The sequence below is a fragment of the Phaethon aethereus genome, assembly GCF_964289735.1.
Source record: "Phaethon aethereus genome assembly, chromosome: 3".
Taxonomy (NCBI): domain Eukaryota; kingdom Metazoa; phylum Chordata; class Aves; order Phaethontiformes; family Phaethontidae; genus Phaethon; species Phaethon aethereus.
In genome coordinates this window covers 72,506,936-72,533,994 of record NC_138576.1, presented here as the reverse complement: position 1 = coordinate 72,533,994, position 27,059 = coordinate 72,506,936, and the positions used below count along the sequence as shown (strand labels likewise).

At 36.4% G+C, this 27,059-nt stretch overlaps 3 protein-coding genes across 3 annotated transcripts in view; all 3 read right to left on the bottom strand.

The window, feature by feature from the left end:
• Positions 1–16,133, bottom strand: part of LOC309404166 (nesprin-1-like) — a gene marked incomplete at its 5' end in the record, with an annotated part of 35,706 nt that extends 19,573 nt beyond the window's left edge. The window contains 11 exons of the mRNA XM_081998551.1: positions 1,602–1,781; positions 2,447–3,075; positions 3,367–3,520; positions 4,734–4,900; positions 5,845–5,968; positions 6,071–6,258; positions 7,952–8,095; positions 8,629–8,856; positions 12,138–12,288; positions 15,139–15,299; positions 16,098–16,133. Of these exons, the coding sequence (XP_081854677.1) occupies positions 1,602–1,781; positions 2,447–3,075; positions 3,367–3,520; positions 4,734–4,900; positions 5,845–5,968; positions 6,071–6,258; positions 7,952–8,095; positions 8,629–8,856; positions 12,138–12,288; positions 15,139–15,299; positions 16,098–16,133 (2,162 nt within the window). The remainder of the gene's footprint in view (positions 1–1,601; positions 1,782–2,446; positions 3,076–3,366; positions 3,521–4,733; positions 4,901–5,844; positions 5,969–6,070; positions 6,259–7,951; positions 8,096–8,628; positions 8,857–12,137; positions 12,289–15,138; positions 15,300–16,097) is intronic.
• A 100-nt stretch (positions 16,134–16,233) lies between these two features.
• LOC309404165 (nesprin-1-like) lies at positions 16,234–22,306 on the bottom strand (the record flags this gene model as incomplete). Its single annotated transcript, XM_081998550.1, has 5 exons — positions 16,234–16,453; positions 17,745–17,921; positions 18,892–19,059; positions 21,013–21,177; positions 22,226–22,306. 5 exons carry the CDS (start codon positions 22,304–22,306, stop codon positions 16,298–16,300), a joined length of 747 nt encoding a protein of 248 aa, XP_081854676.1. The 3' UTR covers positions 16,234–16,297.
• A 533-nt stretch (positions 22,307–22,839) lies between these two features.
• LOC309404164 (nesprin-1-like) lies at positions 22,840–25,411 on the bottom strand (the record flags this gene model as incomplete). The annotated part of the gene is made up of 4 exons (XM_081998549.1): positions 25,055–25,411; positions 24,332–24,466; positions 23,311–23,469; positions 22,840–23,067 (listed from the first exon to the last, which is right to left on the bottom strand). The coding sequence occupies exons 1-4, from the start codon at positions 25,214–25,216 to the stop codon at positions 22,840–22,842; spliced, it is 684 nt and encodes a 227-aa protein (XP_081854675.1). The 5' UTR covers positions 25,217–25,411.
• Positions 25,412–27,059: the final 1,648 nt, after the last annotated feature.

Sequence of the window (27,059 nt, the reverse complement as noted above, 5' to 3'; positions counted from 1 at the left end):
ATTTTGTCCTCCAATTGTCAGACGCACACTTTGGGGCCTAAACCACTATATTCGACTTATCTGTCATTCTACAGAGAACAGAAAAACCTGCTGCTAAGAACAGGCTTAATTTTTTTTCCACCCCCTCTCCAGAAAAGCCTATTTCTGCTCAGGCAATGGACAGAAGGAAAAAAACAATTATTCAGTCTCTTCCTGGTGTTCACACTGCAGGGAGAGAAGGAAGACTAATTCTTTGGATATGTTTAGTTGTAGAACAGTGTTTGTCAATGAAAGGATTTTGGGAAACATGACATTGCCAAGAAAGAGATAATAGTTTTAGGAGCTGGCTCTTGTCTGAATGCTCCAAAGAGCTCTCCAAAATAATCAGGTTCAAGAGGGTCTAAATTGTGTCTATATAAGAGAGAAAACTGTTCAAAATAATTAAAATTAAATTAATGATTTAAACAAAAAAACTCTTATTAAGGACTTCTGGGGGTAGGAAAAATAAGTTGCAGCAACATGAAACACAAAGTACCAGCAGTGCTGAAGAAAAAGGAGCAATGGACATTTTGAAAAAAAGCTATCCTTTTCTTCCACTTACTTCAGATTTATATGTCTCTTAAAAATGCACTAGAAAGCCAGACTGAATTCAGCTGTAAAAAAGGTATCAGTAATGGAATTCATGTAGCTGTGCGTATTTTTCAAGAGGGAAATAATACACAGATCTGGTTAAGGGGCAGCATATTTACAAATCTCTGTATGGTGTCAATCAAAAAAAGACTAACACCACAGTATATAAACCAAAGCAAAAAAAAAAAATTTAGCACAAATGAAATTTTTTTTTAATTGTTCTTCCAGTACATCAACCGAGCAGTTACATGGGGATCACAAAATTGCATATGCCCGTTGAAGTATTAGCCAGGCTTAGAACTGTTTTGCTTCTGCAGTTAGACAAAATTTACGTACGCTGAGGATGTTGGATGAATCTAGCGCTTAGTTTTATCATGCAAATTTAAAAAAGAACATTTGAAGAATTTTTCTTTAAAGATGACAAAGACGCAGCTAAGAAAGAAAAGGGTAAAATGAAATTTTCTTTAGTTTCTTTTTTATCAACTTTCATTGATATAGAAAACTGTCTTATATCACCGATTATACACTAATAATTGTTATGAGCCTGGTCCCTTGGGAAGACAGAAAGACTTAAATCTAAGAATGATTTAGGACCACTGAACATCGGGCTATCAGAAACACATATCCAACAGAGAAGGAAAATACATGCTAGGAGAGAGTATGTACTAGTTGGAGTGATAGTGAAATCTCAATGGAGATTTCTTATCTTTCAGGAGAGTAAGCAATAACATGCAAGTAAAAGCGCAGTATATCTCTAAGTACTGTCCCGAGGATCTATCTGTGGCTTTATTAATAGTATAATTACAACTGGTACAAATATCCTGGTTTATACTGTGTTTTATCTTCTACTTGGTATTTAACGTACAAGTCCTGTTTTTTATTGGGATTATTATGACAAAGATATTAAATGTAAATAACTGGGTCTCTTCCCCCCGCCCCCCCCCCGTAAAAGAACGCTCTCCTTTCTCACCTTAAGTCTAAGATCTACTTACTTTTCATGTATAACTTTCTCAGTGTCTTCCCACAGAGAGTCTAAGAGATTTATCTCTTTGTCAATCTCAGGAGCAAGTGTAATATCTTTTTGGGCTATTTGTTTTGCTTTGTCCCTGAGCCACTGGAGTTCATGCTGGTGAGAATTCAGTTCTTCATCTAACTGGGTAAAGATCCTCAATCTGCAAGTTAAAAGGCAGCTTTTGAGTTTACTTACCTTCACTTTTTTTCCCCCCCAAGAGAAAAGAGAAATGAAGGAAACAGTTGCTGTTAGAGTTACTGTTAGATAAAAGGAACTTTATGCACATTTCCTACAATATCTTCCGAAAAAACATGTTATCTGTATTTTTTTCTGCTACAGCTGGGGTCAGAATGTGATTTTTCTGATACATATACAGCTATACAATTATACAGATATCTTCACCTCACACAGTGACTTGGAAATATACTCAACTATTTAGATTAATACTTTATTATAGTAAGTGTTTTCAAGTCCTTCAGCACACGTACAGGCTTCAATTCTGTAAGAATAGACATAGTTATGTTATATGGGTTTTCTAATAGATGTTTGGAGCTTGGATTCATTCAGACAAAGTAAATTTCAGAGACAAAGATTTTCTTGACTGTTCTTTTATATTGAAAGATAAGTGGGACCTGCATATTCTCCCTCCCTCCAAGCAGCTTGCTCACAAAATTTTATTAAGTGGATATATGGAGTCATATGTGCCTGGAAAGAAATAAGGTATCCAGGCAGAAAACTCACACATGCCTCCAATACATTACAAGAAGTCTAGAGAGTGCAAGCAAATGAAGAAGAGCCCATCTCAAGCATTAATACTGTTGTTACCTTTGCTGGAGGGCTTGTAGCGTGGCCTCCTTCAGGCCCTCCTTGTCAGCCTTTTCCTCAGTGTCTTCAATACTCTTCAGTAGCTGTTCTCTGTGTTCCATGAAAGATTTTCGCAAGGCTCCAAGAGCTTCTGCCTCACTCTGTTTGGTTCCCAGCAGGTTTTGAATTGTCTCCAGTTCCAAGTACAGATTATCCACCACAGCCCTGCAGGAGGTCCTCTGCTCAGAAATACTGTGTTTTAGATGATACTGAGCCTTAGTAAGGGAACCATCCAAACTGATGGCAACAGATTCCAGTTTGTTAAGATCTTGAATAACACCATTGAGTTCCTTCTCCAGTATTTCAGATTTAGCTTTATCCATATTCCCGGTTTTCTCCACTGTCTGCCTCAGCTGGTGGAGCACTCCTGATGCAGCACTATGGAGCTCCAGGAATATCTGCAGCTGATCCAGAGCCTCTTTTCTTTGGCAAGTTATTTGACTTGCCTCCTGGAAGATCTGAAAGCAATCTTCAGTCTTTCCCTGCAACATCTGCTGGTCCTCTGGGCAGCTGAAAGAACATAATTTATCTACATGTTCCTTCAGACTTCGTAACTGCTGTTTCTTACTTTCAACCTCCACTGAGTGGTTCTATGGGAAAGAAAGAAAATAGAGCTGGATTTCTTGTTCCAATCAAAAGCTCAGGAAACATTTTAGTACAAAACTTACCAGCAAAACAAGTTCTACAGAGGAGTTTTCAGTAAGAACACTTCAGTGCTACAACTTTACTTTAAACTGGTCAAATAAGAGAAATCTGAATGCGACTGCAACAGCGTGTCAGTTTTCAAACAAATAAATGACCTCATGGCAGTTTTAGATTAGTATTTAGCTGAATACACTGTACAATTTCTCTGTCTTTAATATTTACATCCAAAAGTTTACCTTATTATGAGATGCAGCTAGTTGTTGGTCAGCTGTGTTTATCTCTGAAGTGGCTTGTAGTTCAGCAAGAAACTGCTTAATCCACTCCGAAAACCTGAGCAGGAGCTCATCGAACTGCCCACGCTCAGCAACAAGAAATTGAAGGAAGCTGATCCTGTAGGACGTCAGATGTAAATATGAAAGCACTTGATGTAAATTAATCACATCCCATAATCAAAACCACAGCTGACTGCATTAAAATCAATGCCAGGTGGAAGGAAACATTCATTTATGTCACAAATGTGATGACTGCTGTGTTGATTTCTTAACTGGAGAATAACATAAAGCCTGAAAGCACGTTTGGCTCTTTCCTGTTTCCACTGTTTTATTCATATCAGCTGTTAGAAGTGCCCCAAACAATCAAGGTATGCTCCCCAACTTTCCTTCATGGGGATGGTCCCAGCGAAGAGAATGATACTGATGGAAGCTAAACATCAATTTTCAGACATAACGATTCTGTTTGCTCGATCATCTGCAACACTGCATGTGAGGTTGAACACTGCATGCCCAGCTTCCGCTGAAGGAAGTGAGGGTCAAATCTGCTCAGAGGAACACAATTCAAAGGAGGAATGTGTCCAGAGGAGTACTTAGCACCTAGCAGAACTAAGCTTCTAAACCTTGACCTTAAAAAGGCCCTTGTCATTTACCTTCCTGTTTCCCTCAGAAATTTCTCTACATAATTTACAACAAGAAATGCTATGTAGAAGATCATTACATTGTAAAACAATCATATTAATAAAGCACCTAGAAGATGATGTCATTGACCAGGGTCTATTATTTAAGCTCATTTACAAATAGTAAAATATGTATGTTCATCACCAAAACAATTGAAATCTAAATATATGGCAACATACAGTTTCAAAAAAGGAGGCAGTGTTCCTGAGCCTAACATGAGCCAGCAGTCTAACAACTGAGCATTTATAGTATTTATCGCAAATTAAAACTTTGAAGTGGGTTTAAAAAGACCATAGTGTGGCTTTGCGCAAGATAAAGCATGTAACTGAAAAAATGAAAAGCTGATATTACAGATTTTGGAAGTAACTTGGGAAGGTACTTAGGAAATGCAAAATTATCTTCATTTGCTGCCCCAGGCTCCTTCAAACAGAACTCTTCTATCAAAAAAATAGGGAGAGGTTATGCCAAAAAGACATGATAAATCTGTGGGATTCCCCACACCCCATTCCTGGGAGTTCAGGGTTCAATGTGAATCATAAACCTTTGTTTTCTTAATGGTAATACGGTAAAAAAATATGTTTCAGGCTTGGGATTCCTCATCTAGATGTTGGTTACTTTCATTTAACATGTAAAAAACATTCTGAAGCACAAACCTTTTATCAACAGTTTGTGGTAAAGCGTTCCACCTCTTATCCAGCTCTTCAAATTTTTCTTTTATTGTTTTCATACACTGTTTGGAAGCTGTTGGGAGTAGTGACTCATTTAACTGTAATAGGTTCGCATACACTGGAGCATGGGACTCAATATCTGCTTGCAAATCCTGGGAAAACAATGGAATGTACAGCCTTCAGATTAAATATGGCATCATTTTATGCAAAATAACAAAAATAAAAATCAGCTAGGGATTTCCAGTACACCACTTTGAGACAAGTGAATGAGCACAGTCAAATCCCTGGAGGAATTGAGGTCTATTGGGACAAGCAGGTACTCAACACCTGTCAGGCAGCTAAATCTGTAACTGTCATTCAGCAAGGATTCATCAAGGTGGTTTTTTTTCCTCCTTTAGGACAAAGTGTGACCTTTCCACACAGCTTTACTGTATGATGAAAGTGGGCAAAATCAAGACTAAGTTTTGCAACGTATTTTGTGTGCAGCAATAGCATCGTGAGGAAATGTCGCAAATTGGTCCAAACAAAAAAACAAAACTCAAAATAATTTTCCTTCTCTTCAGAAATTATGGGCTCATTGGCTTCATGGAGGGTGTAAAAGGTGCTACATTTGTCCAACTGCTTCATATTAATCTAAAAACAAATGGCAAAAATTCCAAGGGAATGCATACATTAGAATAGGATTAAAATCTTGTGTCTAAAAGAAAAAATCAGAAATCAGACTTTCACTGTGTGTTCAAAACCTTTCAGCATTTTATGATCTGAGCAACTTTCCTCACATAAAAAAAAATGAAAGTAGCATTGTGTAACAATGTAATTTCTCTAGAGAAGGGATCCTCTGGCAGGAAGGCCAATGTCCTTCCTTGACAGATAATAGAATATACCAGGGCATTATTTTTTATATGCATATTATATTTGCAAATAACATTTTCCCGTCTTTGATAAATAACAGCAGCAATAGTGTAATACTTCCCGAGGAATTTCCAAAGCCTCGAATCAAGAGACTTGTCAGACTACCATTTAGCACGTCCATCCTTTAAAAGACACAGAAACAAACCAGGAGATGCAGGGGGACAATCTTTCCTTTGAAACGTACCTGCAGTGACTGCAGTTCACCTTCCAGTTTAACTCTGTCAGCAGAAACATACTGCTCTGAAGGCCTGGCTGTAGCTTCACACCCCTCCAACCAGGTCAGGAAGGCAGACAGCTCCTTCTCCTGCCTAAGAAAATCACAACGTAGAGTTACCAACTCAAGTTGTCCCCACGGTCTAAGGCACTGAGGTCTCTGGTGTCCATCGTAACAGCTGTGAGAGTCTACTCACTTCTGCCACTGAGCCAGAAGAGTCTCTAATAAGGTCTGTTTCTCTTTAGCCTTTTCTAGCACCTTTTCATATTTCTGCTGTAATGCTGTAACCTCCTGAGCAGCTTTTTCTTTGTTGGCCACCTTTCGGGCACAGGCTGAGAGAGAGGCCAGAGTGTTGCTCACTTTTTCCACAGTATGACAAAGGTCCTAATGAACATGCAAAAGAAACAGAAGTCAGACACATAAACAACAAAGCTATGGTAACGACGGTGGGAAAAATTCTGTACTTCTACTTGAAGTCTGAAGCAATGCTACATCCACCAGATCATGAAGTCACCGCATAGCTTACATTTTGCTCAGATCTATCCTCGGTACATACGTCCCAAGCATATCAATCAACTAGGTTGTAATGGGGAAAGGCTTTCCTAAGAACAGCATTAAAGAAGAAAGTCAGCAACAAAAGGGTCAGATCTTCTGAATGGGCATGCGACACAGCATGATCATGTAGGACAAAGCTCCAAATTCCCTAACATGTGTCTAAGGTTGCGCTAATTTATAGATATACAGTAAATACGAAAGCTCACTCCAACATGTGAGGACTGCTGGACTTGCAGCTCATGTAATGACATCGGAGATGTAGGGAACAGTTACTGTGAACTTCCGTCAGCATTAGCTAAAGCTCTTTTTCATCAAAATGGCATCTGATGTTGAGTGGACTTTCCAGAGTTGCCATTTCTAGAGAGCTGGGAAACTTGTCCATATGAAAACGATTGAAATGTAGTACAATGAGTTAGAAAAGCACGAAATGAAATAGATTTAAGACCACTAAAGTTACAAACCATAGGTGTGCAATAACAACAACAGTGGTAATAGTTATAATTACAGTCATGAAAGAAATCATATATAGGAGGAGATGTGAATTATACAGCAACAAGCTGCTGATGTTTAAACTAAATAATAAAAAATAATTTCACATTAAGGCACTGAATTATTATGATCCTGTAGGCAGGACAATAGTTTACAATACCATACTCAGCATATTCATAATGTTTAAAAGCCAATAACAATGATTGCATGTGCTGTCTGAATAAATTCTCTATATGCAAAATATTTTTCCTTCACAATTATCAAGCTTTTGTGAAGATGACAGGCCAGGTGTTCCTTGCATACAGCCTTTGCAAGTAGTTACCACTAAGTTCAGAGGAAATTCTATCTATTTTACTGCAAGAACAATATGACTAATAGTCTTTACAATATTTTCTTGGAAAGAAAGATAATAATGATTGTGAGAAGGACACATCACAAACTTATACACACAGACAAAAATGCTACACCAAATTCCCTGAGATTCGGAGTTTTTTGTAGTTTGAATACGAATTCAGTGTTTGTTTTCCTTTTGTAATGCACTGAAGCAAATACCCAAACACCCATGGATTTCTGGCAGCACAGATAAAAGTTTGTCAGTTCAAGCTTTGTCTAGTCTCTACATTGTCCAGGAAAAACTACCTACAAGGAGATTTTTTTTTTTTTTTTTTTACATCACGGTTCTCTATACCAAGACCCAAGTTTCATGAAAGTCCTCGAGGAAAAATGTCTAGCAGACATGTTTCTTATCTTCGATTTCTCATAATGTTTTAGATGTATGACATTAAAAACAGGAACATGAAGGATTAGGTCATACTTTTAAGCTTTGCTTTCTCTAGCCTGGGGAAAAAACTCTCCAAGCCTGCCCGAAATGGCGAGAAGAAAGAGCTGAGGAAGCCTGCCTATGCCTGCCCGGGGGCTGCCCACCCCGAGAGGCAGCCCTGGGCTGCTCCCACCTCCAGCCCGGGCTGCGTGGCACCAGGCAGCCCTTGCTCTGGAGCTCAGGGGCATTTCTGTGAGGAGGTCAGTGCGGCACCATTTCCCTGGATTCGGTGGCAGGAACCGCTGGCCGGACGCTCACCGTGCAATCCTGAAGGGCTGCGTATGTGGCTGTTGCTGAAGAGCATGATGTGAGAGGCTCAGTTAGCTTAGCTTCAAATTCAGACACTGCCCGCTGCACCTGTGAAGAAAGGGCAAAGCAGAGATCTAAACCCATCAGGAAATACATAAATGATGCATTAAACAACATCTTTTAAATATGTAGTGCTAAGAGAATATTATATCCTAAGCCTTTGTAGTGCTGAGTGCCTTTTGAATTTAAAAGGTGCTGACTGTGCTCAGCTCCTTGAGAATGGGGCAATAATAATATTTAAATTATTTTCCTTATGACCTGCTAACAACCCAAGACTGAAGTTAAAGTGTTTATAAGAAGTATGGATGTGGTTTATTAGTGCAATATCCAGGGGAATCACTTAGGTTTTCTAAAAGACAGCGTAATTTTTTGAGTGTGTGTATTTTAGTGTCTTCCTGAACCTGCCTTTTAAGCCATTCAAAGCAGAAATTTACGTATGGAGGTCTTGCAATTACCTTACAAATCTACTGATATATTCTACTCTATCTTATTATAATATGCATTTCATATTCAGTTTTCAAAAAATAAAGAGTAATTCTATAAATTGCTGCAAATAATCCATTAGATTTTGCATTGTCTACCTGTTTAAGACTTTCTTCATATTTCTGCTGTGCTGATGCATTCCCTGTGATTGTTCCTTCCAGTCTCTGTGCATGATCTCTTAGCTCTTCCCAATACCTTTTGACCTGAGTCAGTTTGGCTTTAATATGTGCATATTCTCCAGAGGTAACAAACTGGGAAAAAGACTCGGCTTCCTCTTCTAGTTTTGAGATTCCAGTTGTTTTACCATCTATGTCTTTATTAATAACCTAAAATGTAAAGTAATAGTAAATAAAGAAGCACAACAGGTTTTTAATTATCAGAATAATATTTTCTACTTCCTCCTTTTACCTGAGCTACTAATATTCTTCATTAAAAAGTAAATGAGAGTTCATTGACTGCTTTAAATAACTACTTATAAAAATATTTAATATGTCCTGTAAATTCCCTATTTCTTCTTGAAACTAGCTCTGGAAAAGGTTTAAAAAACAGCCTGCCCTAAAACCAGTTTCTATGAAGAGGAATTAGAATTGCCTGAGGTGCATATTTTCATAAGCAGACAAGATGGTTCATATTTTAGCATCTCTTACAGCAAGCAAATACATAATTCTCTTAAAGATTCAAAATAAATACAAGGTGAAAAAAAGTAAGTGTATAACTGAAAATGATATTTGAAAGGAGATGAACCCTAACAGTTGATTACTTGTCTTTAATAAGGTGGGGTTTTTAATTTTCTAATTTAAAATTCTGTGGTATAATAGATTAAATCAGATGATGAGGTAGGGTGAATGTGGCCTCAGGCAGGGGATTAAATAAAGAACCACATTACAGTATAAATAGGAAACCATGAAACAAGAGCGATAACGGCCTTTGGTACTTTTCAGCTGTCTTTTAGGTCAATTAGTAAATGCATAAAGGCAAACTAGCACTGGCTTTACATGTCATGCTTTGCATGAGAGCAACTGTCTCTTATTTTTTTGCACTTGTTTTTATGGCAAATTAGAGGCAAACCTGAAAGCTACAACATCCAAGACAGAAACTTATGGTGTTTCACATTCAATGGATATTTATTCAGTAAGCATCGGTGAACTTGGAAATAAGATTTTTTTCACAACAGAATTCTTTTAATTTCTGCTGATGTAGCATGTCCACGGAGCTCTTCTCAAAAGCAGTGAAAAACACTCATTGGGAAGGAACTGAAGGAGCCAAGAGTGCTCTTGAAATTGAAATAGGCAATAGCATTCTCAGATATAAAAATGTTTAGATACGTATGTATGTGACATCAGCCGAAAACTTTCCTGAAAATGCACCCTCAAAAGCATAGAAAGTGCCCACCTTCTGCCATAATTGTGATAAAAATATGGTATCTTGCTTGCTATTATAAAGCTCAGGAGTGGCTTACTGCAACTTTCAGAGTCTAGAATTAGCAGGGTGACAGTACAGTTAAAAATGTAGTGCTGTAAGCATTTATCATGTCACTTTATGCGATACATTCTGAATTAATTCGGATTATAAAATATCTTTTTTGCATGAGAATACAGTACTGCAGAAAAATACTGGATTTGCGGCCCTGAAGCTGAAACTATCTAACAATGCAGCAGATACAAGTGAGGCAGCGCTTTTCCACTCCCACGCTATTCTGTTAAATTCGCTCGGTTACATAAAAGAAGGTGGATAATTGAGGCCTTCAGACTCTGACTGAGTCTGCCACCAGTGGTAACTATTTGTGATAACTGTCATTTTGTCCACCAGGAATTTCGGAGAAAGGCGTAGGTGGAAATCTGGCTCTGCTAAAGTCATCAGGGTTTTGCAATCAATGTCACCAAAGGTAGAATATTACCACTATGTATGATAACTCCATTCAGCTGACCCCAGGTTTTTTTAATCTGGTCAGGCAAAGATATCAGGGAAAGATATAATTTTTTTGGTGTATTTGCCTCATATTGCAATATCTTACTAGATCTCATAGTCTCATACTAGAAATTAGGTACCGAGTATGCTGATAGTGTTGCGACACTGACTAACTCATCAGGAAACTCCCAACAAAACATAACAAATCCTTCAAAATCAGGCACAAAGCAGTGCTACTGAAGAAGACCTCCAGCTATGTCCACATATTGGAGGTTAGATGATACATTTCACATGATCACAGTTCATAAAGCTGGTTTGCGCATCTGAGTTACAATGAGGTACCCGAAGCTTTATCTGGAGGGTTTTCTCTGCTTTGTGTCCGTTCACTCAGATGTTTACAAAAATTACCTGCAGACCACTTTCTTTCTGTCATGATATTTAAATAAAGAAGGCTTGATTTGGCATTTTCAAAAACTTGCCATGCGGTGTAAAAATTACTGTTTATCTGGGTATAAAGCAATGAACAGCCTTTCTGGGAAATTGGCTTGAACGGACTCGTAGGGCTTAACTAGGCTCCATGTAGGCAGACAAGAGCTGTTGTCACACTGTAATGCAACATTAATATCATTTAATGCACTTACTTTCTATCTTAAACACTTCAATCGCATCTAGTAACTACTGAAAATTACAGCTACATGACAGTGTATGCCAGTGGAATAAATGCATATATATCATTTCACAAGGAAACTGTTTTTGAATTGCTGTGGCAATGAAGCAAGAATTCAAGCATTGTTTTATTCTTCAATGATGAAATCAGGAGATTTTATTTATTCGGTGTATGTAAAGTTGTGATCAAATTAAGAACAGGAAAATCTGTTGATAAACTGTTTCTGTCACATGAAACAAGCACCTTACAGGATCCTTTGGAAATACTTAGTGTCAGTCTGGTCCATGACTGCAAGCAGCTGCACCCCTGTGCACTTTGTGAAGCGCAGGTGGGAAACAGAATAAAGAAAATGGCAGTGTGCACGGCATTGAAAAACTCTCCCCCGAGAAACATGCAGTTTCAGAGAAGGTACGTTTTCATTTGTGGGAGGACATGAAGTCAGCCCTTGAAATGCAATGCTTGGAGACAATATGCACCTCAGTTAGCAACTGAAAAAAGAAACTAAACCATTGTGTATCTACAGGAATGTACACAGAATTTAAGATAGTGTAAATATAATTGCAATAAATGGTATGAAGGTTTGCAAGCTACCAAAAGCAATAGTTTCTTTATTATTTCAGCATAAAAGATACAGAAATCAAGTTGTAAGTTTAGCTTGCAAAATTAAAATCAAGTTCTACATCCACTAGCTGATGTATGTTTTAAAATAAAAAAGCTTTATACACCTTGTATTTATTTAGCTATTTTGTACACCAGTTGAGATTACTCCAAAAATAAGAAGACTATAAATTAAATAATATTTTTAACCATATACACAATATACTCCATATATGTAAACTAAACACTAACAGAGAAGGCAGCTTTCCTTTAGTTTATGTAAAACCTTACTGCTTGGTATATTCGTGTACAAAGCGTGCCATCATTACCTCATGGTGGTTCTGAAATGTGTAAAATGTCTGTTCTCTCATTTGACTTCTAACAAATTGACAGATAAATGGACTTTTAATGCTAAACATAACAAGAACTAATCACCTTGATTTGGCTGATCTGCATGTCCAAAGGAGATGATGATATTTCCAAAGTTTCCAGTTCTTTTTCTTGTTCAGCTATCCAGATGGACAGAGCTTCAAAATTATTGCCAAAATGATCCCATTTGTTTTTCACCATTTCCATGCTTTTAATACTAAAATTAACCAAATTAATTAGAGAGAATAAACAGTTTAATATAATGAAGCTGCCCATATTCTTGCTAGAATAAAAATGTGATTTATCCAATCTACAGGAGGGTCATTTTAAAAATTCCTGGTTTTAGAGGACCAAGTTGTGCATCTAAATTCGAACTTGGTTCTCTCTTAGACTGCACCAGTCAAACAATTATATTAGCCATAGTGGGGACACTGAGAGGTGAAACAAAGTACAGCTTCATTCATCAGCTGTACATCAAGAATCTCATCATAGCAAGAAGAAAAAGGAAAAGTAACACAAATATGATTTCTATGAAATAATATGGAATTAGGATTATATCAGATACCTAAAAATTGAGATAACTGAGTGCATAGATGTTAGTCAGTCGTTAGAACAGAATGATTAAAACCAGTGTATTGTGGATGTACACATATTCAATGCTTGACCACTTTATTAAACTTGTTTTTTTATAACAGCAATCTGCCCATTTTATAGGAAGTTTGTGTTTTCTCAGGCAATGATTTCATATCAAGCCAAAGAATCAACAACAGATACAACTTAACTACCTCAAAGTTAATAAACTTATATTCTTTGAAACATACATTAAGGTATGTTAAACAGAGACAGATTATGACTGATTCTTGTATATATTGGCTAGCAAACAAAGCACCCTTTTGTCACAAGAAAGAAGTCTAAGGCCCTTATAAGGTCTAACAGCATTAACTTCCAGTATACAAGTTTCTGCTCCTTTCAAGTAATTTTAAAGAACCCACTGCTAATGTAGGCCCAACACACAGCTTGCAAAACATACGTTTTCTGTTTCACTGAAAATATTAAAATTTCATCAGAAAAGTTTGAATATTACAAAATTCCAAAATACATTTTCCTTAAAAACCATTCCATGTTAAAAAGTTTTTATGTTCTTTTCTTCCTCCTTATTAAAGGTAGAGGAAGCTTTAAGAAAGCATGTAGTCTAAAAATGTAAAAATTGGCCTTTTTATTTTTTAATCTATTTTCAAAATGAAAAAAAAAAATTAGCAATGTCAACAGCCATTTATTGATAAGAGTGTTTCCAAACTCAAGTTATTTGCAGGAAAATAAAGTGCAAAAATATTTCACTCAAGTCCAGCCCAGGAAAATACAGCTGGAAATCAGAATCAAGGGACTAAATCAGTGTCTCAAAATCCTTTGCCTTTGTACCTGCCTCCCTTACAGTTGTAAGAAAGCCACAGATTTTAAAGAATATAGTCCCAAACTCACTGCACAGCTACGCATATTCTCCTTGGAAAACACATGTGCTAAAGTTTGCTCTGTAGCTAACTATCGAGAGCTGCTCAAATTTTCTCTCCTTTTCCTGTTCATTGGCATAGTATGTACCATATGTATCTGGAATACCTTCACTTTACTCCGCCAAGATTTTTATTGATGATGTGAGTTACAACATAACCCTTATGCACTGATGATATGTTTTGTAGATTCACTATAGAGAGTTGTATATATTTGCATATTTTGAAGAAGGGATTTATTTTTTTATTATCTGTCACAGTACCACAGACATTCTGTACAATCCATACATTCAACTAAAACTTATTTCATATCTACTTTGAAAAGGGATATCAATGATGGCTTTCATTTAAAAATAGGTGATATATTTAAAAAGTTAATATACACTGCTGGAAGGATGAATTTCTTGAATTGAAAAATCACACTAGTTTTCTCTCTAATATTGGAGAAAACAATGTATAAAGTGAAGTATTCAGTAAGATAGGGTAGGATTTGACTGGAAATTACTGTAATATTTCATACTGGAGAAAGTGTTATCTAAAAAAATTAGACTATCAATAATCAGAAAGTTACATCTGCTGCAGAGGCTAGTTATTCTGTTTAAAGCTATTCTTTTACATCAGGAAGAAAGTGGCACCAAATTAAAGTCAGCTTAGCATGATGATGGTCAACAGGTGTAAAAACCCAATAATGTGGGCAACGCCCTTCGTTCATATTCAGATGGAGGTGGTGGTACCTGCTTGAACTTAGATGGCAAATTATTCTATGTAGTAATTGCAGTAAGACAACATAGAATTGTCACATATATGCATGACTAGTGTGTCAGATATAATATATGCAAAAATACTAATTTCATACATACATACAAATGTAGGTATATATAGGTAAAATGTGAGTGTATATAGATAAAATGTGAATAGCAACAGCTGAAGTTGAACTTGAGTAACTTGAGTTCAATAACTTAGTTACTCACTTGTGAAAATGGCTGGAAATTTTACAAATACAAAAAGCTACAAATATTTACAGGATTTAATAACATTTTCTTGGAGTTTGAGCTTTCAATTTTTAAACAAAATTTGGCAAATGATGCCTTTGTTATTTGCAGCAGCAGAAGCAGCTTTTGATATAGCCCATGAAATAATGTCTGGGCATTCAGCTAAGATGAAGGCACTTCTTGACATTCCTATGGAGAAAGTGGAATACTGAAAAGCAAGGCAAATATGGTAAATGTGCTGTTCTCATACTTGCACCGAGATTTTACTTTCTAAAAAAGCATCCCAAGAATGAGTTTAATCATCCCTTCTTCACAAGACTGGGGCTTTAATATAAGTGACGGGTTGAATGTAACTAACAGTAGTTTTATAAACTACATATTATTAAACAAAGATTTTGTTTATTTGCACACACTCTTTTGACATATTTGCTACTATAACCTGGTTACTATGCCACGGCAAGCTGTAAATGACGGAGCTGATGAGACAACACAAAATGCTGACAAGGTATTCTAGAGATCTGATACAATCTTATAGTGGAGAGTAAATATTAGGACTTGTTAAGAACATACTCTTCTTCAAGAGTAACTTCCACTTTTTTCACTTGTTCTTGGATTGACTTTGCCTGCTGTTGAAGGGACTGCTTGTTCTTTGAAGCAAGCTGTATCTCAGAAGAATTCTTCACCAGTTTCTTAGCCTGAACTGCCATTGCTTCAGTCTGTTTAGAAAGTTCCTGTAAGGATGCAAGACACGTTAATACAACCATAAACCGTTTCATATAGTTACACAAAAAGTATTTTTCCTCAGTGTTTGTGGTTAGAAAAAGTACCTGTGTCCTATATGTACATTTTGAATGTGTAAATACATAAAAACAACCTCTGAAGAAAGTTATTTTCATGTTGCATTTAAGAAATGTTCATTTGAACAAACTAGCTTGAATAAAATTTAGCAAGGGAAGCTATATGTCCAAAAGTTTTTAACTCAACAAATCAAAATTTCTTCTATAGCTCTTCAAGAAATGTATTTGTGAATTGGTGAAGATTATATGCATCCTTATTTAATCTTTAGATCCTAACCTTTTCAGACAGGATTTTGCAGTATACTGTATCTTGTAATCTCACTTTGTTTAACAACTATTTTCTGTCACACATGGTAAACACATACAACAGAACAATGGATGCTGAGCATAACCAAGATATGTATAATTTAGTATCAGATTAATCAAAGGGTAAGAATGGCACGAGAAGCATGGCATTTAGCCAATCACTACTATTACTTTTGTATTAGTAAATAAAATGAGATGGGATAATTCTGTGTTACTATGGGCATGTGGCAGTTTATGGCTTATGTCCATATCGTAGAAGTCTCTCCTTTTTCTCCTGAGGGCTAAAAGAGTGCTAGTTGGCACAGACCACATCACCTTGCCAAAGAGCACACTATTGATGTTGATATGCCTGTGCTTTACATTGTTTAGCTTAGCAGTATAGATGATTACCGAGCATAAAATGGGTAATCGTCAAAATCATTATACAGGCACTTTAGATGCAGATTTTGAGTAATACTCCATGATCTTTTCGTAAAATAATTTTTTTACCTCTAAACAGTTTAGGCAGTCTATAATCTGTATATGCAATTTGCACAGGTATTAACAGGAAACCATGCAAAGACTGAAGGCAACATTCTGACTACATGTAAATGAGCAAGGCAGAAAGGTATCTCAGTTCCTGTATTTCACACAGCAAATACCTTTGTCTGATCCAGTTCTGAGGAGAGGCTCTCTAAACTGCTAAAGTTTAAGATACGTTCAAGTGCAGAGCTTGCCTGATTGAGATATTTTACTACTGTTTCTTTGTCCCTTTCAAACTGCTCCCATTTATTTATTGTGACCTACAAAAACAAACAAACAAACCCAAAATAGGAACACAAAGACAACAAGATCAAAGGGGAGAAAAAAAGAATTTTATTATACGTTAATGAAAAAAGGAAAAAGAGAAAGACCTGACATGAAATTAAACAATTTCTCCTGAAATGCCACTTACTCCACAGATGAAACTCTTCTGATCCCAATAAAAGAAAAGTTTTCCCTTGAATTTTCACCGATTCATACTGTGCTGTGCAAAAAAGCAGTGCTCTCTAAGGTGCCAGCAATATTTAAATCTTGTATTTGAATGTCCTATGAGAAGTCTGAAGTAATAACTGCAGATGCTTATGGTGACAGGTAGTCAACAATATCTAAGGATTGTTCAAGTTCTCTAATGAAATAAATTACAGTAAAACGGTAGAAGAAAAACCCTACTCATAGGAAACTCACACATAGGAATCCATTCTTTTCTGAGAATATAAAGTTTTGATTAACAAACAGCATTTAATTACCAGTCACAAGAATTATGACAGTAAAAACAAATACTTCTTGATTCTGCAGTAAAAGCAAGGCCTGAGTTAAGACTTTCTATATGGTATGGCTTAGAAAAAAGATGTTTCAATAATAAATTCTTACATTAAGAAGTTATTTGAGCTCTATCAATCATGTTTTTCATCTTATGTTTTATTATGGGAAATAGTTTTGATGACTTTAAACATTTGTGTGAAATAGTGGACAGCTGGTTTATCATGCTGCTTAGAGAAATGTAAAGGACAACTCAGATACGGGTGCAAGAAGCTATAAACTCTAATCCCAGTTTAGTCAGTAGTTAGTTATACAACCCAGAGCAATCCATTTGATTTTTCTGTGATTTTTTTCTTTGTTCTTTAAATTTAGGATGACAGCATGTATTTTACACAGTAGTTGTAAGGATTATATTTGCACAACTTCAGGTGTTATTAATCTAATATCCAGCCTAAAGACTCTCAATAAAAGGGCAACGTCATCTTTACAAACCAGGGGAGACAGCCTATCTAAAATTAATTCACAGAAAAGTTATTTAAAGTATCTATTATGAGTGAACAGTTGGGACTTTTAAACACTTCCAAACAAAGTGCTGTTTCTTTATTAATTAAGAGGTATCCAGCAGCTTCAATAAGTTTTTGTGGAGGTACTGATCATGAAAACCCCAAGGACCAATATTCAGAGGTGAGAAAGTAAGGTCATACTTTTTACATTTTAAAAAAAGCATTTTTACTAAGCTAAAAAAAAAAAAAATAAAGCCCAGGTTTTTATTTCTACTTGCAAAGGACCCACCTGGAGTTGCTCTTCACGTTTCTCCATAGTCTGCTGCATGTTCTCTAATGTTCCTTCCAACTTTTGTAAATCATTTTGCATTGTGCTGGGCAGCCCACCTTCAATCTGCAACTGTTTCGCTTGGGAAATCTGCTGTTGCACATCTTGCCTCTTCGCACGGAGTCTCCTTGTCCTTTGCTAAAAGGATTAATCCGACAGGAATAATTAGACTTTTTAGCTCCTTTGGGAAACTGGCCCAATGAAACCACCTTTTGCTTTTGCAGGGGTATGCAATGAGAATAACAGACAAAAGGATAAACCGTGGCAAGTATTCTTGAGAGTCTTACATATGCATCAAGTATGTGACTTGGGTTCCAAAATGTGTATACAGCTTTTGTGGCATACAAATGGGAGAGAAAGAGTGGCAGTACAGCCATTTATCCAAACAGTTATATAATGCCTAAACATTGACAGTAAATTAGTCTTAGTCTTATTAGCTTTGAGCAGCCTCAAAGTTAAGTTCCCATATTTGGCCTTAAAACCCATGATTTGTGCTGTATGCAGCCTGCATGATTTATTATTACTGTAGCCCACAGATGTTTTGATCTATTATCAGTGCAAAAAAAGCTTCCTGTTCTACTCCTACAGACTGGAGGCCAGCCTGTCACTGCAGTAGCTACCTAGAGGAGGAGATGAGGCTAGCGGTACACCTCCCCTCCAGCATTTAGAGTTGGGGCCACATCTTGCTGAAGTCAAGAAATTTCCAAAACCAGGATCAGGCCAAATTTACCATGATCAAATCTGACATGCAAACTTTAAAAAGGTAAAAATAGAGAGACTACATATTTGCAGACAACACACTTACCTAAAATTTCAAGTAAATTAAGCCTGTTTTTCAGGTGTTCTGTGCCCAAAAAGCCATGTGAAATAAAAGGATATTCAATAAAAGCTGAAAAACAAGCTTGTCTTTGGGCATTAAGATTTCAAAAATACCGAGTACTTTTTTCATTATAAGAATTCAATACTAGGCCATATGAGACCATTCCCTTTATAAGTCTTTCAAGTTTAAATATAAAGAGCTATGCTAATGGACATAACAAAATTTAGTAATTACATACATTCTACTTAAAAAAAAAAAATCAGATATGGACATGAGTAATTGCCCTACCTGATGATGAAGTAGTAGTTGCTGAGCTTGTAATAAACTTTCTGTATCCAGGATCTTTTCAGCCTCTGCTTGGGCTTCTTTAGAGTTGTTGATTAACTCTTCAATTGCAATTTTAACTTCTTCTTTGTACTGGACGCAATCTCCAACAGTGCCTAATGTCTTTTCAATCTACAAATACAGATAACTTTAAGTATTTCATGTTGAAAGGCACATCTGTATTTTACGGGCACATTTATAGTTGGAATATTTTTCCAAAAACACAGTAAATTGTCTAAATTCAAACCATTTTTGCCTCCAGCATTCTTAAAAGACATCTTTAACTTTACATTGAAAGAGTGACCGTAGACTTAAAATGTGACCGGGGAGACCTTTGTCTTGTTTAGAAATACTCCCTGTTACATTGCCATATGGTAAATACTTGTCTGTGACAGCCACTTATTGGTGGTCACTTAGAAAACCCACGCTGTCCTCACCCTTGCAAGCTGACTCAGATTCTGAAACACCTGCACTACTCAAGTCAGAAAAATCTTGCTGCCTTTTGGGACTTCTAAAGCAATGCCTTGGTGAATCACAAATACATTAAAATGCCCTGTTACCTTGGTTTTGTGGACCACAATATGCATATGGTGCAATATACAGTCTCAGTTTGCAGAATTTTATAAAGAAAAAGATATACCTATTCAACATATTAGAAGGCTCTTCCCTCTTTGCAATTCAGCTAATTACTTGTAGATGATTCTCAGTACAGGCTCTGTTCCTCAGACAGTCCCTGTGTTTTAAGGTTTTAATCATAAAGTATTCTAGAATTGCGAAACTCCTTTCTTTGCTTCCTCCCTCCCTTCCTTTCTTTCCAGTCCATATTCACTTTGGAGGGTCATTCAGATTCAAACCATTCTCTTTCCAGTTATATAAATGTTTAGTCTTTACTCCCCAAAAAACATTGCTGAACTCTGGAAATAGCCAGTGTCAGACCTTGTCTAAACAGTCTCATCCATCTGATTAACAAGCTATAAATTTAGCTGTAAACAGTATTCAGACTTTTAAGAATCAGCAGTCTCTTAAGTATAGTATAAAGTGCCATTTAGATTATGCTTTTAGATTCAAAACAAGTTTAGATTCTCATTCTTATTTTCTTTTTATACCTTCATGAACCTGTGCTCCCCTTAGTTCTGACTTTTGGAGGAAAGAAAAAGCAAAAGTACTTCAATACAAAATTAAAAAAAAAAGATATTATCCTAAAGTTTTTTCAGTCACTTGGAAATCAGAATGTTGGTTCCCCCAATTTTCCAAACACAGCTTTCACACCACAGAAGTTTAGAGAAGTTTCATTAAATACATGGAACTTCTATACATTTGGAACACCTACAAGGAATCCACAAGAATTGACATTAACAATGGAATTTGAAGCCTGAACTCTTTTTCTATCCTGAACTCCTTTTTTACAAATGGATCTGTTATGCCTCCTAAGTGTAAGGTGTTCCAAGTTTCTCCTGATCTTTCTTTTTACTGTGAAAACTGTGAAGCAGTAAGTTCCCTGAGATCCCACAGAACTCAAGGGTTCAGTGGATTCTAAGAGGTTTTGCTTATCAGTTAGGAACTTCCCATAGTTTCAGCAGTTACACTATCTTATTATCATTCAGACCTCAGAGAACTGCAGCCTCTTCCTGCAAATTCAGTGCATGATATACAATCTTAATGATTTGAAACTACCTCACAATAGCTTCTTTATTATTCCAGCATAAAAGATACATAAATGAATATTAAAGTCAAATTCTATATCCACTAGCTGATGTACATCACAGTTTTGCCAATGTTCACTCAGAACTCATTTTAGAAAACCATCTTTTGCCTCTCAAAATTCTGTCATTTTGATTCCAGAAACACTTACTATGATGCTTTCCGATCCTGGAAAGGGGAAAGATCCATTATAATAATATAAGTATTTTTTGTCTGCTACTTTCAAGGCTTTGCTACCCAGGGAGTACAAATCAGTTTTTCGTTGCTGAATGCTTGCAGCTTAATTAAAAAAACACAGGAGGGAACTTATACTTGTGAAGCCACGATTGATGTCATTTCATGCGACATTGTAAATGGTGAGTTCTTGTGTCCCTCATACTGTACCTCAGCCAGCAAATCGAGGAGTCCCTTGAAGTCACTGGAAAGCTTACAAAGCTCATCCTCTGTCTTTTTGGCCTCCAAATCAGGACATACTGCGGTCAAAACAGCAAGTCTAGATTTCAGCCAGCTGTGATTTTCTCCTTGCTTGTTAATATGCTTCCTAATTTCCTATGGAAGAATCAGAACGTATTTTCTTCAAATAAACAAAATATATTAGCGCGTGACATTCATGGCATCAGTTCAAAGATTAGTAGTGTAAACATATTACCTTTGTTCTTATTTCCAAACACTATAAATACAGTATTTTTCTATTTGCATACCCTATCTGATTCTGTTCCAGTCAATGGCTAGGTTTTTACATTTTCTCCACAGACTTTACTCCACGACTACTTGTTAGACTGTTCTTTATAAGTAGTCGTGGAGTACTTTTTCCTCATAACATACATTTTTACCTACAGATAGATAAATGGTAGATATGACGTATATATTTTACATATATTGACCAAATTTCTTAGTTACTATTTAAATCTTAAATGCCGACTTTCCCAAACATAAAATTTCCTGTGACATTTTGTTTACTTTTTGTGTATTTTTTTAAAATTGATTTTGTGTATTTTTTCCTATTTAAATACCTCCTTTTCCCCTCTTTTCACCCAGTAGTTCATTTATATCTTTGTGGCAGTTTTGAAAAGAGTTGCCGGCAGTGAAACTGCATGAGTAAATCAGACTTTTTAGAGCAGAAGCATCCATTAAGCTAAATGTCTATCTGCTTTATCAAGGTCATCCTAATTATGTTTCTCTGCAGTGCAAAGTTAGCCTCATAACCTGCTCATGACTCACACAAACTCATACAGTATGTGACCTTCCTATTTTTTCTCCTAGTATGTGAAATAAAAAAAAAAAAGAAATAAGTGTCAAGCTAGGTCACAAGTGACACCTTAAATTATTGCCTAAAACTATTTTAATCAAACAACTCAGTCTTCATCTGTTCTACACTTCTGTTACCAGTCACCAATGTAAAAGTGAATGGTAGAATATCTTTGCCTCCCCTGTTATACTACTGTAGAAGAGAAATTTTGTATAGAAGATTTCCCTAAATGTAAGACAGCAACTTGATCCTTCAAAAACCCTCAGTCCAGAAATTTTGGCTTTTCTTTGCACAGCACTTTTAACTGTGCACACAGCAGTATGAGGGGCGAGTATTTATTCTATCTACCTCTATATTTTGGCTGTTCTGAATATACAGGTAGAGGGACCCACCATTCTCTAAATGATTAAAAGTAGGAACTTTTGCCATACTTTGCTGCACATGGAACTTTCTCCTGGTTTTTAAGAATACCTGTTTTTTAAGAATACCAGGAATCTTTACTATGGTCTCCATAGTAAAACAGTTGCACTACTTCAGAATACAGTTTTTTCCAGAGTCCAGTAGCAATGACTGTAGCTTTGTAGAATATAAGCCAAGGGCTCACCCCTATGGATGCTTTACATTGCTTGTATTTGGCAGTATCATTAACACTTTCCTTTATCGTCTTTAGCTCTCTTTCTGTTGATGAAATCCAATTTGCCAATTCAGAAAATCTGAAATAAAACATCACATGATGCAACACAAGGAAAAAAGTTAGAAAAAAATTGCCACCACCAAATGGTAACCTCTTAAATGTAAGCCAAAAATTATAAAAAACTCAAAACCACACTATGCTTTGTGGAATTACTATGTAAAGTATGTTTTTCTATTTGAAGCTAACAACACAGTAGCATTCTTTACATGGTACTGATCTATGACAACATTTAGAGGAGTGACCATACATAAGGCTCTACGAGACCCAGCTAGCAATTGAGCTGACACCTGTTCTTATAACCATTCCAGGCGTCCGAGTGCTCTGTTAGCTTTACGTATGTGCTATCTATCTGGGATTTGAGCTCCTTCAGGATTCGTTGGCTGCTTTCCAATGTAGCCCTCACTGGATCAGAAACTGGTAGTTTTTGGCACAGTTCTTCAATCCGTTGTAGCCTTTTCTCACACAGCTGGTAAGGTCCCTTGTCACCAAAGAACAACTGATGGGAGACAAAGCAGAAAATTCAATAAAAACATAAATTGGCAGAAATCACAATGCATATCTATATATTTTTTATATACTGTACTAAGCTCAAATGAAATTTTTGTTAAAGTCTCCAAGGATTGATCTGGTTTGGTTGTGCACAGTGTTTGGTGGCTTAAGAGTTGGTCAGACCTTCTGTTTATTATTGACATGGAAATGTATTTCTGGAAATGCCCACGTGGTGGCATATAATTCATACCATGTGTTCCTCGATCATCCTTTCATTGCTTTCTCTTGATAACACCTTGTTCTGTCGAGCTAGTTCAGCTTTGCACTCTTCTACTGTGACCAGGAACTTGCTTTTCTGTACTTCAATCTTCAAGTGGATCAAATGATATGGGGCTTCCATTTGAAGATCCTACACATCCACAGGGGCAATAAACAAGCACAGAGATAAAACACTGCTCCCATTACCTCAGTGTGATGTTACTACAAATAAATTATCTAAAAACTGCTAATGTAGAGCGTATTCATTTAAGTATATAAAGCAACTCTGTTACCAATATCTCTTAGATATATCATAAGGTCCTAAGTTTTAGGGGAACACAATATGCATGCATAAGGCACGTGACAGAGACATCTTGATTCTTGGCAAGATATACAAAATATTTCCTGTATAAAATAATAAAGCCAATGATAATAGTGAAACTATATTCACAAGTACTTCCAGATGTTCCCGCTTGCACGCTAGTAAGAAAGCACTCATCCATCACTCCAGCTTTGACCTGCAACATGCTGTAATAGGCAAAAAATTCCATAGCTTACTGAGCAATGTTTGTTCAGTTGTTAGAACCTTTGGCAGAAGATGCAATTTAAACTGATAGCCTGATCTCATACAAATTTGTTTTATTAAGTTTGGGAAAGTTACTGCAATCACCCAACATCAGCATAAAATAAGAAAAACTAGCACCTATTCTTAACAAATATTCTTAACATAGGTATCATTATGGATGTACGTAGGGGCAGAAATTAAGGTTTCATAATTAATTTCTCATATTTCCATTTAAGTGGACTTTTGGCCACTTAACAGGGCTTTCAAGAGGGTATTTGCAGGTGTAACTGTATCTAATGTTGTAAAATACATATTTTTTTCCAATTGTACAGAAAGCCGAATAAGACTTTTTTTTTTTAATTTTAAAATTTTTCAACATATAGGTAATGCAGAAACATTCCAAAGTTAAGACTTAAAATTTCCAGAGATATCATTCAATGTCACTAACCTTCCACTGCCTATGGAGTTTTCTCACAGCTTCCTGCAGGTTGTGTTGCTCTTGTTCTGGGAGGATGTCAGTAAGTTCATCGCACGCTTTCAGAAAGGCATTTAGGACTCTCTGATCCAACTGATTAAAGAATTCCTGAAGTTGAGGTTGAAAGTGAGAAGGTGAGAAGATGAAGCTGGTTACTGATATGCTAACCTGCCAACATGAAGTTCCCTAACACACTCTGTAAGTTTCAAGGTTACTTCTGCTGCATTGAAGAACTGAAGTTTGAGCTAAGGAAAGAACTATTTCTAGCTATTTAAAGTCCAGCAAACTAATTTATTCTTGGCCAGTATACTGAGATGGTATTTTAACAAGAATGTATTTTAAAGCTACATGCGTAAGTAATGGTCATAATACAGACACAGATACTCATCTGAAAAGCAAAGCAGTGGATGTGTGAGACTGGCAAAATGTGGTGGCCTCACTCCCAATGGTTCTACTGGCAAAACCAACCCTAATTTCTAGGGAGTCTTCACTCTTCACCTTCCAGTTGCTTAAATTCATCAGTAAGAGGGGTGATCTTTTCTCCTTTTTTTTTTCAATCTTAACTTTGGTTTGACCTGATCTGTATAACTTCTATATCCAAAAGAAATCCACATAAATTTTAAAATTAAGTAGGCTTTTCACTTATATGTCATGCACTCAAAGATTTCTATGAGGAAGGTCAGAGAATTTACTCACGCTATGTTTCCTGAGAAGTTCTTCAGGATTTCCTTTTTCTTTTAAGCAACAATTGGCAATCTGTATTACTTTCTCCAGTTCTGCTCTAGACTCCTCAAATTTCTTCATCAAACGGCTATTTGCTTCTATGTTTTTTCTCCAGTCACCAGCTTTCCTGACCATATTCTGAGTTATAAGCAAAGAAAATGAGCTGGCACTCTCTCACTGATTTTTATTAGCCCTTTTTTACCATGATCTTACAAAAAATGCATTTGATTGGTGTCACTCTTTCAAATATATGCTGTTCACAAGCCCTTCTCCCTTTCTTGCTCCCATTTTTCCAATTTTTAATACTTATACTAAGGCTCATGCTAATGTCATCCTTCATTCAAGTAAAACTGGGTATCTATCTAACATAGATATCTCTGATACCTTCAGAATGCCTCTGCCATTTGGCTAGTGTTTCTTTCCTAAAGCCTGCTTTCAAATGTAAAGCGCCTGCTATGGCTAAAAGCTTGCCATTCTGTTTTTCCTAGTAGCAGGCTACCTCCTCCAACATGACTCTTCATGAAGGCGGTTTGACCTATGGATCCAGCCAGTTCCATGCTACAGGTCTTCTGACCTGGAGGAGGTTTGGACAATTATCACACTAGTAGGCCAGATAGGCAACCAGGTAGAAAGCTGCTTAAAAGAGACAGCAAATTTTGTGATTTAGTTCCTACTCTGAAATCCTCTTGTTTTGAAACCTTAGCCATAGCTCTTCATTATTCTGCTTTGTAGTCTGTCCCAGTGTACTGCATTATCCAGTTTTACAATTCATAAGCAAGTAACAAAATTTGCCAGGAGAAATGAACATTTCACCAGTTCAACCACAGCAAGGTAATTCCAACACTGTTTACTAACCATACACTTTACCATCCTCACTGATTACAAACCTGAGCCTAAGGAATTGCAATGATTTTACCCAAGGAGGTAATCAAATCTGTAGTTCTGAACTTAAGCACCTTGCTAAGCCTTTTTAAAGTTTCCTGATAAAAAATTGTGTATAATAGTAGAATTATATAGGAATGTATTCTTTACATGAGAAAATGTCAGTTTCCAGATCCATAAATATTTTAACCCTGGGTATGCCACATTTTGTATGGTTATGCCATGTTTCATATGTTTACTTTCTAACACAAAAAGAGATAAATCACCATCCATCTTTATAGAAACAGAATTTTTAACATGGTAAATTTACCAAGCTACAACTTGCTTCCGTTGCTATAAGCTAAACTTTAAGAATGATTTCTAAATTGTAAATCAAAACCCACTGATCTTTAAGTACAACCCACAAAATCCAACATAAATTTTGAAATCCACCTCTCAGAGTCAGCTCTTTACTGATAGGTAGTTTTCTGTAGCTTAAAATAGCTTTATAGTGAACAATAATTGCCTGAAAACAAATCTAATAAAACCCAAGATCCAGAGGTCTGACTTCAAGATAATGGCTAATTTCATGCTAGAGTGGGGCTAGACTGTGGCTGAATAGCCCCGAAAATGTCAATGTGGCTGATAACAATACAGAGCTTTATAGGTAAAGGGGGATTATAGCCCAAAGTAGACATCTTTACAATAACAAATGCAAATACAAGTTTGCAACTTTGTATATTCACAATCCACTGCATTTTCTGAGGAAATACAAAGGCCAGCTATAGTAGCATTTGCAAAAGTTTCCATCTTCCATGCTTTGTGTGAAAGGGGATGTATGGGAATATAGGAGCAAATAATTAGCCAAAATAACAAACTCAGGAGAAACAAAAAACAGTGCAGCCCTAACAGGTGGATTTCAGGTTCCTTGTTCCAAAGGAGCCTGAGATGTGTGAAAGTTCTCCTTAAATCCCAAATTCCTCTGGGGCAGGCTCACCTCTGAATAACTGCATGGAGAACATGACTGTCAGTCCCCTAACCACTTATTACCTAATACAGACAAATCCTTAGTTAATAACTTGAAACCAGAGAGAAGAGCTCTCTTTGACAATAGCCA